Source organism: Scleropages formosus, chromosome 8, assembly GCF_900964775.1.
Source record: "Scleropages formosus chromosome 8, fSclFor1.1, whole genome shotgun sequence".
NCBI classification, from domain to species: Eukaryota; Metazoa; Chordata; class Actinopteri; order Osteoglossiformes; family Osteoglossidae; genus Scleropages; species Scleropages formosus.
In genome coordinates this window covers 4,870,432-4,887,222 of record NC_041813.1, presented here as the reverse complement: position 1 = coordinate 4,887,222, position 16,791 = coordinate 4,870,432, and the positions used below count along the sequence as shown (strand labels likewise).

Genomic DNA, 16,791 nt, shown 5'->3' with positions numbered 1-16,791 from the left:
ACAGAAAAGCGTTGGCTTTAGTTAAACATTTCTCTACGTTATTATGTTGTCCGTCATCTTAAACCCAAGAGTGCTCTGTGGTCTGGCTGGCTAAAAATTAGTTTATCAGTGTAAAACTTTCCAAAGTTTTTTTTTATTTTTTTTTTTATTTTTACGTGTCATAACTGACGCGCACAGTTTCCAGAACTACAAACTTAACTTGTGTTTAAATTTGACCCCAGTTCTCAATCAGTGTGTTCTCCAGTTTCACGGTTTTTTACATCATGCTTGTTGGAGCCCTCAGGTCATCCCTGAACATACTTGTAACTATAAGAACCAGGGCTTTCTCTATCCTCCCCAGTGTTCAATGTGCTCCCTAGTATTTGTGCATAACTCCACTGACTGCTTTTCTTCATATTTTTGCTCACTTGGTACCTGACAGGTTTGTTACCACACTGATGAGAACCACGTATAACTTGTTACCCCAGAAGGCATCCCTCCCCTCTGTGAATTCTGACCTTTCCCTTCTCTGTGCAGCTCTCTGTCTCTGGAGCACACCAGAGATTACCACAGTAAAGTAAACATGGCTGAGGTGACTCTGTCCAGCCTTGCCCAGGGCAGTGCTGTGTGTCACTGCTGTGTCAACATGCGGCCCAGAAGGTCACGAGACCAGCTGTGGCAGAACTTCACCGCATTGCTGTGCTTTCAGTGGAAATCTCGAGCAGTCAGGTCCTCCGTGTGTGTTTTGCTTTGTCTGAGTTGTCACAAGTGCTCTGGAATGCGTTAGGAACGGATGCTATGCCATGCATCAGAGATTGAAATTAAAGTTTTGTGCAGTTTTGCATCCTAAGATAGTTTAGACAGTTTGGTAGTTTTTTCTTTTTTTTTTTACTAGAGCATTTTAGGGTAAATACTTTGCTCAAGGGCAGTGTAGCACAAGGTGGAAATTGAACCTGTGACCTGCAAAACCACCAACAGCAGCTCAAACCACTATGGTCCCTGCTGCCCAGACATGTAAAACAGGACAATAATGGGCTATTATAAAACTGTATGATAATGAATCATGTATTATATTTGAGAAGGTGGTCTGTGTGAGTTCTGTGGACGAAGGAACATGTTGCAATATGCTACATTAAAATTGTTTTGCAATGATTTCACACTAACTAGGGGTCTATTACCAGTATCAGCTTGACATTTTTTGACACTGACATCCTGTGGCTCAAACAAGAGAATCAGGTAATGAGGGGGTTAAGAATGCAAAGTCATAACCTGAAGATTATGGGTTCTAGTCTCAGTAGGGATCCTGCTCTTGTACCTTTTAAGGTCCTTCACTAGAACGGGCCCTGTAAAATATCCACTTGTAGATATACAAAAAAACTGAAAATTTCTTTCAGTAAAAGCCACAAAATAATACCTGTCTAATGTGAAACATATGTTTTACATTTGATGTTGAAACCAACAGATAGGGATTGTTGGGAATCTGAGTATGTAAGGCTCTAATAAGCAAGAACCAAAGAAGCAAACCGTCACTCATGAGAAACTGTAGGTGTTTCAGATGGCTCCACAAGGTGGTTTGCCCGATGTAACAGAAAAAAAAAGAAATATTAATACATTCATTCCTTTGGTATTTGTTGGCTTCTAGACGAGTCTTCATATCTAAAACGGACATGCGTAGATGTACACTTTAGAATTTTAAACAAATGTAAATCAAACCAACTGTGTCTAAGTAAGCATGGAATTGTAAACACAAAACAGAAGCAGCCTAAATGAGCTGAGGAATTTTTACAGTCACAGGAGAGGGAGGAAAAGATGTCCTGCACTCATTTTATTTAATTGCAAACAGTTTTCACTGGACTCTGAGACGTAATAATAGGAATGTGGGATTTGTTTACTTTGGCTGGTTCAGCTGTTGACCCCTGTACCTCGTTCTCTGTGTTCTCCCACTTTCTTGGTCTGCAGAACCCACTTTAATGTTGCTCTTCACCTCTGGAACCACTGGATTTCTCCTCTCAGTATCTGGGATGACAAGGTCTTCCTTCCTTGGTTTCTCAACTCTGTCGTTGAAAATCGCTCAGCTGTTTTGCTGGTCATTAGAATCCTTGACCCTCAGCCCATTTTGTTCTTTGCTTTTTAATATGACCGTAAACTCTGACCACTTTGTCAATTCACCGTTAAGTTTGGTGTGCCGTGGATCTTCATATATCTCCACGTAACGTCTCCTCTCCTCCCTTTTCCAGATGACTATGGAAACTTGGTGTTGGCGGAGGCCCTGTTGGAGGAGTGCTTGCTGGAGAACATTGCCCTCCTGCGCAGCTCCACACCGCTCACAGACAACGAGCATCTCAAACTGGCCAAGGCGAAGGCACTCCTCAATACCATCCTTAACAGGGGCAGGCTGGAGGTCAGTATACTTTGGAGAACACGCCTCTGCCCTCTTTCTGACACAGAGTGTGATATTTCATTGTCAGTCATGTAGCAAGAGTGATACATTTATATTCCATTTATTTTTTGGGTTTTTATATATGTACATAATGTTATATATTTGTACCCGTTAATTTGCTCAGTATGCGTTGTGTTCCATTACTTCATTTAGCAGACGCTTTTCTCCAAAGCGATTTCCAGTGAACTCTATGTAGTGTTATGGGCCCACACCTTATTCACCAGGGTGACTTACACTGCTAGATACACTACTTACAATGGGTCACTCATCCATACATCACTGGAACACACACACGCTCTCTGTCTATCACATACTATGGGTGAACCTGACCAGCATGTCTTTGGACTGTGGGAGGAAACCGGAGCACCCGGAGGAATCCCACGCAGACACTGGGAGAACATGCAAGCTTCACACAGACTAAGTGGGGACCGAACCCATGTCCTCTCGCACCACTGAGAGGCTGTGAGACAACAGCGCTACTTGCTGTGCTGCCTCAAACTGATTCATAATATTAATTTTGATATAACTATTTGCCAGTTTTTACAGGTGGGTAATTGTACTGAAGCAATTTAATGCATGCACCTTGCTCAAGTGTACTGCAGGAGTAGGTGGGATTTGAACACACAACCTTTGAGTATGTATTCTCTGTAGCTCCTCCAGTAGTTGTGACACATCACATCAGCAAGTTCCATTTCTTACTATGTTGTTTGTTTCTGACCGGTGTGGGAGACTCATACCTGCCAGTGTTGCATTGTCACAACAGCCTAGGTACCTGAACGAAGCTCTGCTCCTGATGGCCAAATTGCACTACGTCCAGGGCTGTTACCGTGACGCTCAAGGTATGTGCGCCAGAGCGGCCATCGATGACCTGACCCGAGACGAACAACCCCTCTACCACCTGCGACTGCTGGCTGAGGCCTTTGTCATTAAAGGTATTATCAAGACTGGTGATATTCAAGCTCCTGTCATATTTGTGCAGATCTTTGTTTTTGCTACCTGCAGCTCATGGGGTAGCAGGTAGCACAGTTAGAGCCATTGTCTTACAATCTAAAGGTCCAGGGATCAGATTCCTCTTCTGCTGCCATGTCCTTGGTCAAAGTACTTACCTTGTATTGCTCTAATAAGTGTGCCGTACTGTACAAATGGGTAAATAATGGCAAGTTGCTTAGTGTACAAAAACTGACATTGTGAACAAAGGAATCAGCTAAAGAACAATAATGATGTTTTAAAGTGGCTTAAGTTTACCTTTGGACAGTATATTACAATCCATTACATTCAGTCTAAACACTCACTGCTAAATGATTGCGTACTGGAGTTTGTATTATAAACATTTGCCCATTATACGATGAGGGTATATTTACTTAAATGTAGCACAAAGAAGTTTGTATTTTGCATCTAAGTAGAAATGAGATACAGAAAACTCTTTCAAAATTAGCTGTTGAAATGAACTCTACTGTTCCATTAGTTCATGCAAACAATTAACAAATTTCCCAAGCTAAGCTGCTGTTATCTGATGAAATGTTGATTCTGCTGATTCAGTAAAATACAACAAGTATGAATAATGTGTGTTGAAGCAGATGTAGCTGCAACTGGGATGCCTTGACTCCAAGCTTATGGTCGGAGTTTCATTCTATTATGTCTATATTAAGTATTAACTTACTGGAGAGATCAAGGGTCTAAATCCCTGCTGTAAGAGTTATTATAAGCATGAATTTCATGTATCCTTGTATGGATTGAAAATTGGTCAGCTCAGGCCTTTTACTTGCCATCATTAAATAAAATGTATCTCTGGGACATTTCTATGTGATGCTGAAGAACAGACATGTCTGTAGGTTTTAATGCTCTTCTAAATCAAACAGAATGCAAGGTGCTTCTTCTGTGACTCAGTCAGTGGTCCGAGGCAGTGGGCTTGTAAGAACCATGTGGCTTTGAAATCTGCCTGGACGTGTGTCAGTTCCTCACTTGAAGACGAAAACATTGTAATAATGTGGTGTAGCATTGCCCATATTCATGCCTGCTACTGTGAAGTTAGCAGAGGTGATTTTTAAGCTGTATTCATAAAATTACATAATACATAAAACCCATTTTCACATGACATTTGTTGTGATATACAGATATGCAGGAATTAGTGAATGTGCATAGAAAACTTCTCCCATGTTCTCTTAAGTTCATGTAATGTGTAAATGTTCATGCTTATAACTTTGAGATCATAACAGTTGAACAACAGATAAACCTTCATGCAGTTACTCATGTAATGTAAATGTTAAAAAAAAAAATTAGGAATGTGATTAGGAATTCTCGATTATTCAGATAAACCTTCATGCAACTAGTTATTCATGTGATGTACATTGGTTCTTATGGTGATTAGTAACAAACTAACTACTTTAGAATCATGCGTCTGCATCCAAGTCTCTCTTTCTGCTAATGTAATGCACACATTGTATTTTTTATGAGATGTACAGTATGTCGCACTGGAGAAGAGCGTCTGCTAAATGAATAAATGTAAATGTAAAACAGTGGTTGCAGTAATATAACAGCAAAGCTTCACTGGATCGCCACTGCTTATCCGGCCAGAACAAAGCAAAGACAAGACCAAAGAAAGCAATGAAATGTATATTTCTTGTTATGCATGTCTGGCATCACACTGTTCTCTGTGCACTCCTGAGATGTGACAATGGGAGGATACTGGGGATATAGAGAACCAGTCAACAGTTGCTGGAAATCGATTTTCTCTGTGGAAACCAGTTTTTCCAGCTCTTCTGCAGCAGTTACCTGAGATGTATAGCAATTGTGTGTTGTCCCATGCACGTACTGTACAGGTTGATCAGGTGCATCATGCTATTGACCAGCACATCACAGACATAAACATTTGTGATTGTTAGTATTGAACACAGTCAGAGATAGATACCTTTTTCATTGCTGGAAGTTTACTCTTCACGTAGTGGGTCTAGTAAAATGTCAAAAAACTTTGGCACATATGTTTTTTGTGAGTTCAGCGTATCAGAAATAAAGATGAGTTACGCAACATAGACGTCTGGAAGAGATGTACTATATATAACTGTACTGCAGTTATTTTGAAATAGTTCTGTGGGACTTTTTCGCAAGGGTTGTATTTTTTCAAGGCAACAAGAGCATTTGTCCATCTGCATGGTGCTGAATGAAGTATAATGAAGAGGAAGCCAGTATTTCTACATAAATGGTAAACTGCAAGCGGATTGTTGCAATTTGGTAAGATTCACACTATGCAAGCTGCAGTTAAGCAGGTACTGTACTTGTGGCAGGTCTCCATAATGTGACTACAAGTTCTGAGCTCCAAGCAGCACTGTGATTTGGACCTGGCTTTGGTGAATGTAGTACATGGTGGTAGGGAAAGAGCAAGGAGGCTGGAGTTTAGGTGTTAGATGCAGGCTATTTGGGTCAAACATGTGCAAGTGTGGTGTTTTTAGGCACAATACCAAGTAGAAGTAATCCTCTGCTATTACTTGAAGGTGCCTCAGTTGTCAGGTCAGTGTCTCCGAAATACCACGTCTATGACTGTGCTGTCCTTTAGTTACTGTGCTCTATAGACTCAAGTAGGACAGCCGGTAGTTTAGCTGCTGCCTTTTGACCCAAAGGTTGCAGGTTCAGTTCCCATCTCTAACTGCAGTACCCTTGAATAAGCTACTTATCCTAAAATTACTCCAGGTAAAATTACACACCTGTATAAATGGGTAAATAATTGTAAGTATCTTAACTTTGTAAGTTGTTTTGGTGAAAAGCATCAGCTAAATGAATAAATGTAAGTAGACCCTGGTGGAGTTTGATTAGGGCCCCCTTTTGCCTGATATGTTTAACTTCATTTATTAGCAAAACTTAGTTCTGGTTCCTATGTGTTCTCGAGTTTTATTTTTTTATTAATTTGAAGTTCCCTCTTACATACCGATCACATAAGTTCATCTCCCCTGTGGCTGAATGATAACGGACGTACGTCATTTCTCTTTCCGTGTGTGGCTTTTTCATGCAACAGTGTCAGCATGAACTCTGTAACTCAAAAGTATTGCATTGTCACAGACATGGAAATGTCAGTGGTGTGTCTAACACACAACAATGCAGACGTCCTTGTGATTCCTTGATAGGATGTGCATTTTTCCCTTAACAATCCAGCTGTGCACAACAGGCCTTAGATGTATTGAGGGTCTTCAGTTTGACAGGTGATGTTTCCCATCATTAAATTCTCACAGCATTATTTACCTGACATCAGAACCCATTGGACACGTTTCTGATCCCATTCGGGGTACCTGATCTGAAAAAGTACAGGAATTACATCCGTTTCCATGGTTACTTTTTGCTGAGGAAGCAAATAAATAACACTTGACCACAGGTCTGAAGATGTTGAAGAGCAGAGGGAAATTTCCTAAATCAGTGCCTTATTAAATTACACTCGCCGTCTGGACCTCTCTTCCTCTGCTGCTGTCCAGAAGCCCTCAGTTTATTTATCAGGTCCTTTTTATTGGGTAATAAGTTCCTTTCTGACCCTCTGCCAGTATATGACTCTATGGGGAAAAGCAACGGGTGCCGACAGTTTAATGGGAAGACGGTGTCCCGGTCTTATTCCACATTCTGTACCCCAGGGGAAAATTCCATTTGGCTCAGGTTAAAGTCAGCCGTTAAATTCGGAAGCTCTTGCAATCTGGTCTAATGTACACAGCCTTTCTGCTTTGATCAGTTGAGAAACTGTTTTTGGCATTTCCTTCTGGCCTTCACGTCTAATTCTGTATGAACGTACATCCGTTAAACACTTGCGAAAATGTGGAATATTTGTTTATTATACATATATCCATTTATTATAATATTTGTGGAATTTATTTGTCCTCATATTCTCCATTTACGTTCTGTGTTATTGTTACTTTTTGGTGAACATAATTCAATGAGTGTGCCGCCCCTCCCAAGGGATGGCTGTTTTCATTGTGTTCTGCCTGTCATTATTGATAATTTCCTCAACAGATGCCTTCATTTGGAGTCTCACACATGGCTCAGGATGTTTAAATGTATCCTAGAACCATTTGTTTTAGTGGATTTCATAGCTCTGTATTTAGCATCTGCTAAATGAATAAATGTTTTTGTTGTAAATATTCAAAAGTCTCTGTTGCCTAAAGTGTTGCATTTAATTCAGTATAACTTTGCTGATATTTATTTTTCTGAAATTCTTATTCAGTGCATAATATGCACAGCAATGATTTTAATTATTTTGATAATGAAATTATCTCAACTTAAAAAACATCTATAAAAGTGGGTAGTTTACAGAAAATGTTTAGTGCTTAGAACAGTGTGGTTTGTAATTTGTGGTAATCTTTGCCCTGAGTACTTTAACATGTTACCACCTTGTCCCCCCATCCCTTGGCACCCCAGGCCTGTCCCTGGACCACCAAGCCGTTTCCTCTGCCTCGCGAGTGCGTTTGTCTGAGCGGGAGGAGGAGTGTTTGTCCTGCTACCTGAGAGCCTGTGACACAGCACTGCTATACCTCCAAGAGCTCGACAAGGTGAACAGGGTGTGGTCGGGGGTCAGGTAATCAGAGTGGGTTTACAGTATGTCTGTGTCCGCAAATCTCTGGATATCTCTGTCTACTATGTGTGTTTTCCTGCTCTTTCACACACACAGCAACATGTGCTCTTTCACACATAGACAACAAGTGGCCATCACAGCAAGGGCACGAAGAGCAGCATCTCCTCAACACCAGTCGAGTTTGACTTGAGCTTCTTCCAGCAGGCAGCACTACAGAGCGCCTACCTGTCATTACTGCAGAAAGGGTGAGGCTGCTTTTTATGTGCAAAAATGTGCAGGTCATCAAGGAGTCCCATTGATTAAGACACCCAACCATTCTCTGAAACACATTTTTCTTCTAATTTTGTTTTTTAGAAGCACCATTATGTGTAGTTCGGGGACTGGACATAGTAATATACTTCCTAGACTGACCACCAGGTGTCGGTAGAGTCTAACAGATCATGGTGTGGAATGACATTACCCAACAGCACTGTTTAGGGGCCTAAAGGACTCTCTGTGTAGGCTCACTGGGCCAGCCCATCTGCAGCCCGCCTCCCGAAGCTGCAGAGCATTTGCACACAAAGGGTCTGACACACACACATTGACTGAAACCGCTTGTCCCGAGTGGGGTCACGGCAAGCCGTAGCCTAACCCGGCAACTGAGGGTGCAAGGCTGGAGGGGGAAGGGATACACCCTGGACGGGATGCCAGTCCAACATAGGGCACCCCAAGCAGGACTCGAACCCCAGATCCACCAGAGAGCAGGCACAGGCCAAACCTGCTGCACTACTGCGCCACCACGCACCCTGTAAGGGCCTAATGAAAAAGACAAATATATGACTGATGTTGGATGACCAAAGTTTTTTAAAAAAAGATTAAGGGGTCTTTAAAAGTTGAGGGCAGGAACAGAATAACTGTATTTGCTATAGTGATGTTGTTTCTTGTGTGTGTCTCACCTGTGCCCCTTCTGTCTGTTTTCTTGTCAGCCACTTGGCCCAGGGCGCCCAGCAGTTGCGCAGGGTCCTTAGAGTGGTGGACTCCCGAGGGTCTCAGAGTTTCAGGAAGGTGAGCTGCAGTGGCTTTTTTACTGCCAACGGAAAGCTCCTTACATCCTTGGTTAAAGCCTTGACAAACACACATTTTAGCATGTGGGTGAAAAATGTACCTTGTACATGCAGCTACCCATGTAATGTACAGCGGTGGCATGGAACTAAGTGACTGTATCCCAAGAATCGCTTGTCTGCACCTGTATTTCCTTGTCTATTGGTGAAATACACTTTTGTGTACTCTGAGTTGTACAACACATTGGAGAAAAGTGTCTGTGAAATGAATAACTAGGATAGTCGGATGCTTGTGAGCTTGTGAGTGAATTAACTCCATATCCAGTTTTCCCTGAGAGCTCTGCGATCTCTGTAAGTAGTGGCTTTCCCAGCCCTGTGTTTTTACCCCTGTATAAAGAGAGTGTGTGTGTATGTGTGTAAGTGCGATGCAGTGCTGTACTGCGATTTTTAGCACCTTCTGGAGGCCAGACACCAGCTGTCTGCAGCCAGAGAGTGCTCTGTGCAACAGCCACCTCACAGTGATTCAGCAAAACCAGGAGCCTGTGGCCATGGGTCGCAGCCGCCGAATGTTGCCTCTCAACCATACCAGGGGGTGCCAGTGCAGTAGGGGGAACAAGGAAGGAAGGGAGGGAGGGGAAGGACTGTGGGGGGCCGGTAACCACACGGAGGCTATCTTATTGCTTGGGAACATGGCCTATGCACATACACGCACACACACTGATAGATGCAGACACACAGGCATACGCACTCACAGACACACACAGATAGCGAGAAAACAGCACACACCTTCTGCACATACTTTCCAGGAGCACATTCACAGATACAAACACCCCCACACGGATAAAGATTGCTTTATAGTGTGTATATTCACAAAATGTACATATGTCATATGAAATAAACGGAATATGTGGCACAGGCATAATGAATACAAAGACACAAACATAGACACACTCTTGTCTCACACACAGACTTGTTTGACAGAGGCTAAGTGGGAACTTGAGAATGAGTTTTCCTAACTCCATGTCGCAATGCAGTTCCTACAGGGATGTGGTTGCCTAGCAACGTCACCTCAGTGGGAGCCACTCATGGTTATGCAAGGCCCCTCATTCATTATGGCTGCAGTTCTCTGGAGCCAGTGTGGGATTGGGCGCTTTGCGCCCCCCCCGTCCATACGGACAAAGTCTGTAAATTGGGCTCGTGTAAGGAGGCCCGCTGTAGGGTCTGCAACAAAGTAAATAGGAGAGAAACAGTCTCTGTGTGTGTGTACCTTCACTCTCAACACACATTAAGAGACACGCAGACAAACATGCAGCGATCCCATGTTGACTTTGAATAAAGTCAAGAAAAAGGGAGAGCATCAAGTACACCATATGACAATCCTGATGACCCAGCTTTGTGTCCTGTTCACCTGTTCACCTTGCTGTTGGGTTCCGGTGAATCCGTTTGTATCTTGATTCTCCTTCGATTTTCTCGCTTTTGATGCACTGGGTCATGGAGCATTTTGTTACTCTTGCAGCCAGATGCCCTTCACCTTTTTGCTCTGTGGGCACATTGTTCTCACATTTACGTTTATTTATAAGCTGATACTTTTTACCCAAAGCAACTTACCATGATTTACCCATTTATAGAGCTGGATCATTTTCACTGGAGCAATTTAGGTAAGTACCTTGCTTGAGGCCACTATAGCAGGAGTCGGGATTTTAGTTCAGGTCATTCAAGTCCAAACTCAGAGGCACTAACCCACTGCACTAACCACTTCTTCCCCAGTGGTCCTGCTGCCTGCCTTCCCTGACTGAGTGTTTTCCATGTCCCTCAGGTAGTGGCGCGGCGGCTGGCTGAAGTGTTGCTCAGATCGGTGAGTGAGGACAGCTACTGGGATCCCCTGACACCTCCACCTGCTGCCTGGCTGCACAGAGAGGGCACCGCCTCTTCCAAAGATGCCTTGTACCCAAGCTCCAGACCGCCTGTTTATTACAGCACCGAGAGGTTGGTCAGGGCCCTCCTCTGCTGCCTTGGGTTCACTTCTGACCCTCTACTTTTCCGCTGTTACCTGTCTGACATTTTTTTTTTCTTTGTCTTTTTCCTTACTCCCACTGATACTTTTCTGTGCCTCTTTGTTTTTTTTTTTTTTTGACATTTCCCCCATTTCTATGCCCATAAGTGGAATTTTGCAGCATTATTCTTATACTGTTATGCAACATCTACTGTAGCACTTTTCCACTAACGGGAAGTTCAGCTGATATGTGTGTCTTTATTATTCAGAATTCTGCCTGCGTCATGTGTGAGAGTAACGTGACGGAATAGCAGTTCAGCCTGTGTCAAGGATAGTGTGGCAGGGATAAGAGCTTGGAATGACAAGATTACAGCAGAACAGATGTCACCCTGTGGGGGGGCAATCATGGTCCCCCAGCTTATTGCCCTGGCAGGCACAGCTTGCCGATGTAAAGCAGAAGTGATTGTGGTCTAGCCTCACTAGTGGAGTAATGTGATCCCGACTGGAATGTGAACCTGCGTGGACACCGGTTAGCATGCAGTCAAGCCATATCCACAGCTCTTCTGGTTGCAGAAGAAACACGTTGAACATTTACACAATGATCTCGATTAAAGCATTTTGCTTGAGTTTTTCATATTTTAAGAGTCTTGTCATTAATGTATCTTAAATTTCAGTTCACTGGATGTGGAACAAAGGCTAAATATTTTAGCAACTTCAGAGAGCGGCTGTCAGTAGACATTACTAAATTTCCACCATTTGAAGTCTCATTTTTGTGAAGCTGGCACTAATGATATCACAGGCCATGAACATATGACAGTTGTGATAAGATAAAAATGGACCCAACAAAATGTTGTTTGAAGCTATATCAATATAAAAGATGAATGTGAGATTTCTGGTTGCAGCTGGAGATGAAAACAATTGTATGTGCCATTCTTCTGGAGATCTAAAGACTGAAATAACTGGTCTTTTATCTGTTTCTGAGAACCTCTTCATGGTTTCTGCTAAGCGGTCTCAGTTCTAAGAATTTTAGTAGTCCATGTACATAAAGTGTGATAAAACTGCTTGTCAAAATAACTGCCAATAAATTTCAGATTTATGTTCCAGATTTTGAGTTAGAAATAGTTTAGAATTTTTAAAGTTTAAATCCACATTATGAAGTGACACGGGGCAGGCAGCTACTGGGGTCTGGGATATGGAGGGGAATGCCCCTCTTCTGGTAGCTGCTTTGCACTGCCTGCACTGAGGTAATAAAAAGCCAGGCGTAGAGGGTGTCTCACTCCAGCCCCGACAGCAAACCCTACGTAGAGAGAAACGTGGTCGGGAGACATGATTAAAGAACACAGCTGAACAGTTTGTTGGCGCAATAAAGCACTCCCTGCCCTATTGAGTGCTATGGATTTCCAGCAAGTTGCATCTTGCTGATTCTTCTGACTCTGACTGTATTGCTTTGTTGTGACGTGGAAGGTGAGATGGGGTGGGAATCAGCAGGGGAAAGACATAGCCAAAGGACAAATACTTGGAATTCAGTGAGAGAGCAAGGTAGGATAGGTATGCCGAAGTCAGGTCCAGACCTTTTTCAAGGAGAGCTTGGAAGTTTTGGGTCTTATCTAACTTGCTAAAATGATTTTGCTTTTGCTGTTGTAATTTCCTAAATCAGGGAGAAGTAAGAGGAGTAAAAGAGCGTGAAAGCCAGAGGGAGTGATACAGGAAATGGTGAAGAAGCATGTGATCTGGAAGGTGCTGGCAGTAGAGGAGACAGTAGAGTGTGTGTGTGTAACTCTCTGTGTGTATCTGTGTGTGCACATGAGCATGTGTGTCCACAGCGGATCCGTATCAGGGTTGTGTTTCCAGGGCCACTGGTGAAACCTGAGCTCAGTGACCCAAGTCCTTCCTCACTTCCCTCTTTCGGTTCTCCCCTTGACAGCGCCTTCTGTCCTCGGGATGTGGTGGAGGAGGCCGTGCTGCTGCTGCTGATCAGTGAGTCCATGGTGAGGCACTCATCTCTTCATTGCTCCGTGTCCCTTAGGCACTCTCTCCAGTACTTCCCTTCATCTGTCCCCCACATCTGCCCTCCACCTCTGATCATGTCTCTGTCTTGGATATTTCCTAGGTTTGCAATCCATATCTGTAGACGTTTCTCTTTGTACCCACATCTATCTTTTGTTTCATGAATGTTTGTATGTTTCAGAATTTTGAAATTTCAACAAAACGGGTTGCGCATCAGTTTTGTGTGTCGCTTTTGTGCTGCACATACTACTTTCACAAATGTAGTTAAAGTATTAGTAAATAAAACATGCCCTTAATATTACTGTTCATACTGTATTGCGTATGGAGACTAGAAAGATAAAACTGTGGTGATCAACTGTGATGATGCTTGGATGTTTTTTTATTCATTGCTCCATCTATTCATCCTGTACAAAAAGCATCTTTTTCTCTCCACCCTTTACTGTGGGCCAGTGGTAACACATTGACCAAGCTCTACGTTACCCCCTACAGGCAAGTGGAGACAGAGTTATCAGTCGGGCGCCTGACCACCAAGAGGCACGGGAGGCCAGCTTGGAGGATGCCACCTCTGTGTATGACCTACTGACCATTGGCATGGCCAGAAGGGGGCAGTACGCCATGCTCTCTGAGGTGAGGCTGCTGTACTGGGCTCCAGGGCAAGGAAAGAGGTAAAAAGACCAGGTTGAGGAACCAGATTCATCAAAACAGAAGGAACAGCCAAGGACAGAACAGAGAATTTACAAGTGGGAAAGTGTTTTGCGATTACTCAAGTCTTTTCACAGGTTTTAAATTTTCCCAGGTCTGTGCAGATATTTAGGTTAAATATGGCATGAGGCGTATGGGGCTCAAAACCTGTTGATCCTAAATAACTTGCAGACAGCCGTTGCACTCGGAAGTATTATATTACTGTTGACATGGGTAAGCCAGGCATATTGCAGCACATTGACAGGACATGGCTCAGAGCTTGCTGACAGGTTTCTGCAGGGATGTCTTCCTGTTTGTCTTGCCTAGATCAGCACCCTTTTCTGGAACAAGTTTGCTAATGAACCCTCACCCTTCGAGTGTGTGCACTGCAGCTTCAGAAGGTGCCGTGTTTCTGCCCTCTGCGTCACATTCACATTATCTCTCTTTATTCCCTTATTGCCCACTGTAATCTTTGCCTTTACTCTATTATCTGTTCCATCTTTATTACCGATTTGTTTTCCTCCCACCCATCCTCAGGTTGGTCTGGTTTGCTCCATGTTGTCCAAGTGAACCAGAATGGGACTGGCTTCGCTTTACCTGTCCGTCCAGGTGAACCAAAAAAGCCACTGCTAACCATCTCTGTCCCTCGCCTGCATGCCTGCTATGTCTTTGGCCACTAAACCACTCCTCTCTGTGTGAATTTCCTTCTGATCTAGCGCAGGCATCATCCCAGACCTGCAACCCTGACCCCAGCCTGTCACTAACACCATTCCATCCATACAGGTGTTAAAGGTCTCAGACGTCGTCCAATGCAGAGGTAGCCGTAATCGGCGCCGCTGCTTCGTTTTCGTCAGTTTTTAATTGTTAACCATTAACTTTCAACTTGCATCATGTACACCTTCTCCACATTATGTCCTTACGTGCAGGGGAGACACTGAACGTTTGTATGCAGTAAATGTACATATGTTTCCGCAGCAACACGCTAAAATTTCCCCCAGAGCTGTATGGAACATGGTTACAGAGCTCGCTAATTAGGGATTTTGCTTATGTGCTTTTGTTTAACAGAACTGACATTCCTTTCGCTCTCGCACTCTGTAGTGTTTGGAACGGGCGATGAAGTTCTCCTTTAACGAATTCCACCTATGGTACCAGCTGGGTCTGTCACTCATGGCCTGCGGCAAGGTACGGTCCCCAAAGCAGACGGTTCTGAAATTACAGTCCACCCTGTGTCTCTCACCTGGCTGCCCTGTCTGTCTTTCTGTTTACAACAAATGGCAAAGTAAGTTCTTGCAGCATAGGGGGAATGTTGTCGAAACAATTCTGTGAGGGCTCTGAGGGCTATTTCATGGCAAAGAAATGTTTGCTGCCCTCACGTCCTGGTAGCCTAACCCGAAGTTCTGGAATTCCCTATCTCGACAGAGATTTGGTGCACAGATGGGAAAGCGATCTCCGGCTGCGGGAAAACGTGACACTGCAATTTAGTGGGAAGGTGCCGGAAATAGCACCATCCATATAAAGAAACAGAACTCAAGAACTCACCTGGTGCCGTCAGCTGCGCCAAATTCGGGGACCTGTATGATGCATGCGTGCGCATGCAGGGTGGAGAGTGTGTGGAAGTAGCCATTGCAGTATGCAGCAGCGAGCAGTGTAAGCCTGTGTACACTTTGGTTGTCAGGTCTCTGCTGCGATGTCTTCTGAGTGAGCTTGTCTCTTGAGCAATGTGTGAATGCTCAGCCATCCATTTTCAGGCTACATCAAGCTGGGTTGGGATCAGACCCTAGTGAGTCACGTTGCCTGTCGACCAGGCCACTCATAAATAGCTCTTTCTGAGGGTCAGAGGTCACCAGACTCATATCCTTGTTGGAACCATATGTGAGTCATACCAGCACATTACTTCTGAATATACAAGTTAGGGAAATCCAGCAGAGCTGTTTTGAATGGGTTCATCTAGCCATCCTTAAACTTCTTTCTGTCTCAGCACATGGCTGAATTCATTTAAGGACCATTAACTACACTTTCCAGTGTCATTTTTAAGGCCCCTTGCTTGAAATTAGCACCATAATTATGCCAGGGAGCTAGGATTTCCTTTGGAGGATAGCTATTTCAAGAATTAAAAAAAAAAAAAAAAAAAAAAAAACACCATAAATAACTTGCACTGCACTGGCTGCTTTTGAAATACATCTCAGACTGTGTGACATGTTACTCCAGGTCAGCTGAAAGCACTTTCTCACCTCTCTCGCCTCTCTCTGAGAGTGAAGCTTTCAAGAGTTGGTTTTTTAAATTGGAAACATCGGTGTAGCTCCCAAAAAAGTACAATGAAGACATGCTAAAAGGGGTGAATAAGAGAATGGACTTGGAACTTTTAGCTCACACAGATATACATACACATGTGCACGCCAGAGCCAGCAAACTAAACTTCTCCAGCTGAGTATGTGGCCGCGCAGTGAGCGGCTCAGAAAAAAGCAGGCCACTTGCTTGTGGGCCAGCGGCTGAAGCTCTGGGACGGCAACCTAGTTCTTTTTGGTATAATTAGCGCCAGTGTGACGAAGGCCAGGAGGAAAGAGGAGCGCTGCTAGAGAGATCCTGGGTGTGAACGGCCTCTCTGCGTCCTCTGCAAGCGCGCTTCATCTGTTATTCAGAAAGCCGTCAGCACCGGCTGTGTGTCACATTGTTGCTGGGTGCTGGAGTAATCCAGGTTAAGTACCTTAAAGTTACTACAGCTTGGACTGTAATTGGGTTCAAGGTCATGTTTTCAGCCATTGCACCACCTGCTGCCTGCATGTATAGTGTTATGGTATAGTCCTGTTGCACAGCATTTACACATACCTTCAGCATCGTTCTGAAAGTAATGTGGTGCACAATACAAGTGAATCATTTGTCCATTTATTCATTGATTTTTCTGCATCTTTGCTAAGCAGGCAGATAGTCTCTGATAGTAGATTCAACCGTCAGCATTTCAACATGATGCCACCTCTTCTTTGTTCATCCCAGCTTCCCAGTGGCTTGGCATATATGTCTCAGTGACTCTTGTGCATCTTCTGTGACTGTCTTCCTACTTTAGTGCCACTCTGCTTGGGTCTCTGTGCGCCATAAATCTGGTGTCCCTGTA

General features: G+C 43.7%; 1 protein-coding gene across 2 annotated transcripts in view; it reads left to right on the top strand.

Moving 5' to 3' along the window:
• The window catches only part of ttc7a (tetratricopeptide repeat domain 7A), a 55,583-nt gene that overhangs the window by 1,399 nt on the left and 37,393 nt on the right, over positions 1-16,791 (top strand). Inside the window, exons 3-11 of one of the 2 annotated variants that reach the window (XM_018725133.2) lie at positions 2,217-2,380; positions 3,183-3,351; positions 7,808-7,938; positions 8,082-8,206; positions 8,927-9,005; positions 10,818-10,987; positions 12,919-12,982; positions 13,491-13,628; positions 14,781-14,864. In XM_018725133.2, coding sequence (XP_018580649.2) covers positions 2,217-2,380; positions 3,183-3,351; positions 7,808-7,938; positions 8,082-8,206; positions 8,927-9,005; positions 10,818-10,987; positions 12,919-12,982; positions 13,491-13,628; positions 14,781-14,864 — 1,124 coding nt within the window. Of the gene's footprint in view, positions 1-2,216; positions 2,381-3,182; positions 3,352-7,807; positions 7,939-8,081; positions 8,207-8,926; positions 9,006-10,817; positions 10,988-12,666; positions 12,732-12,918; positions 12,983-13,490; positions 13,629-14,780; positions 14,865-16,791 lie in introns of those variants that run through there. The other variant, XM_018725134.2, reaches the window with a different exon arrangement.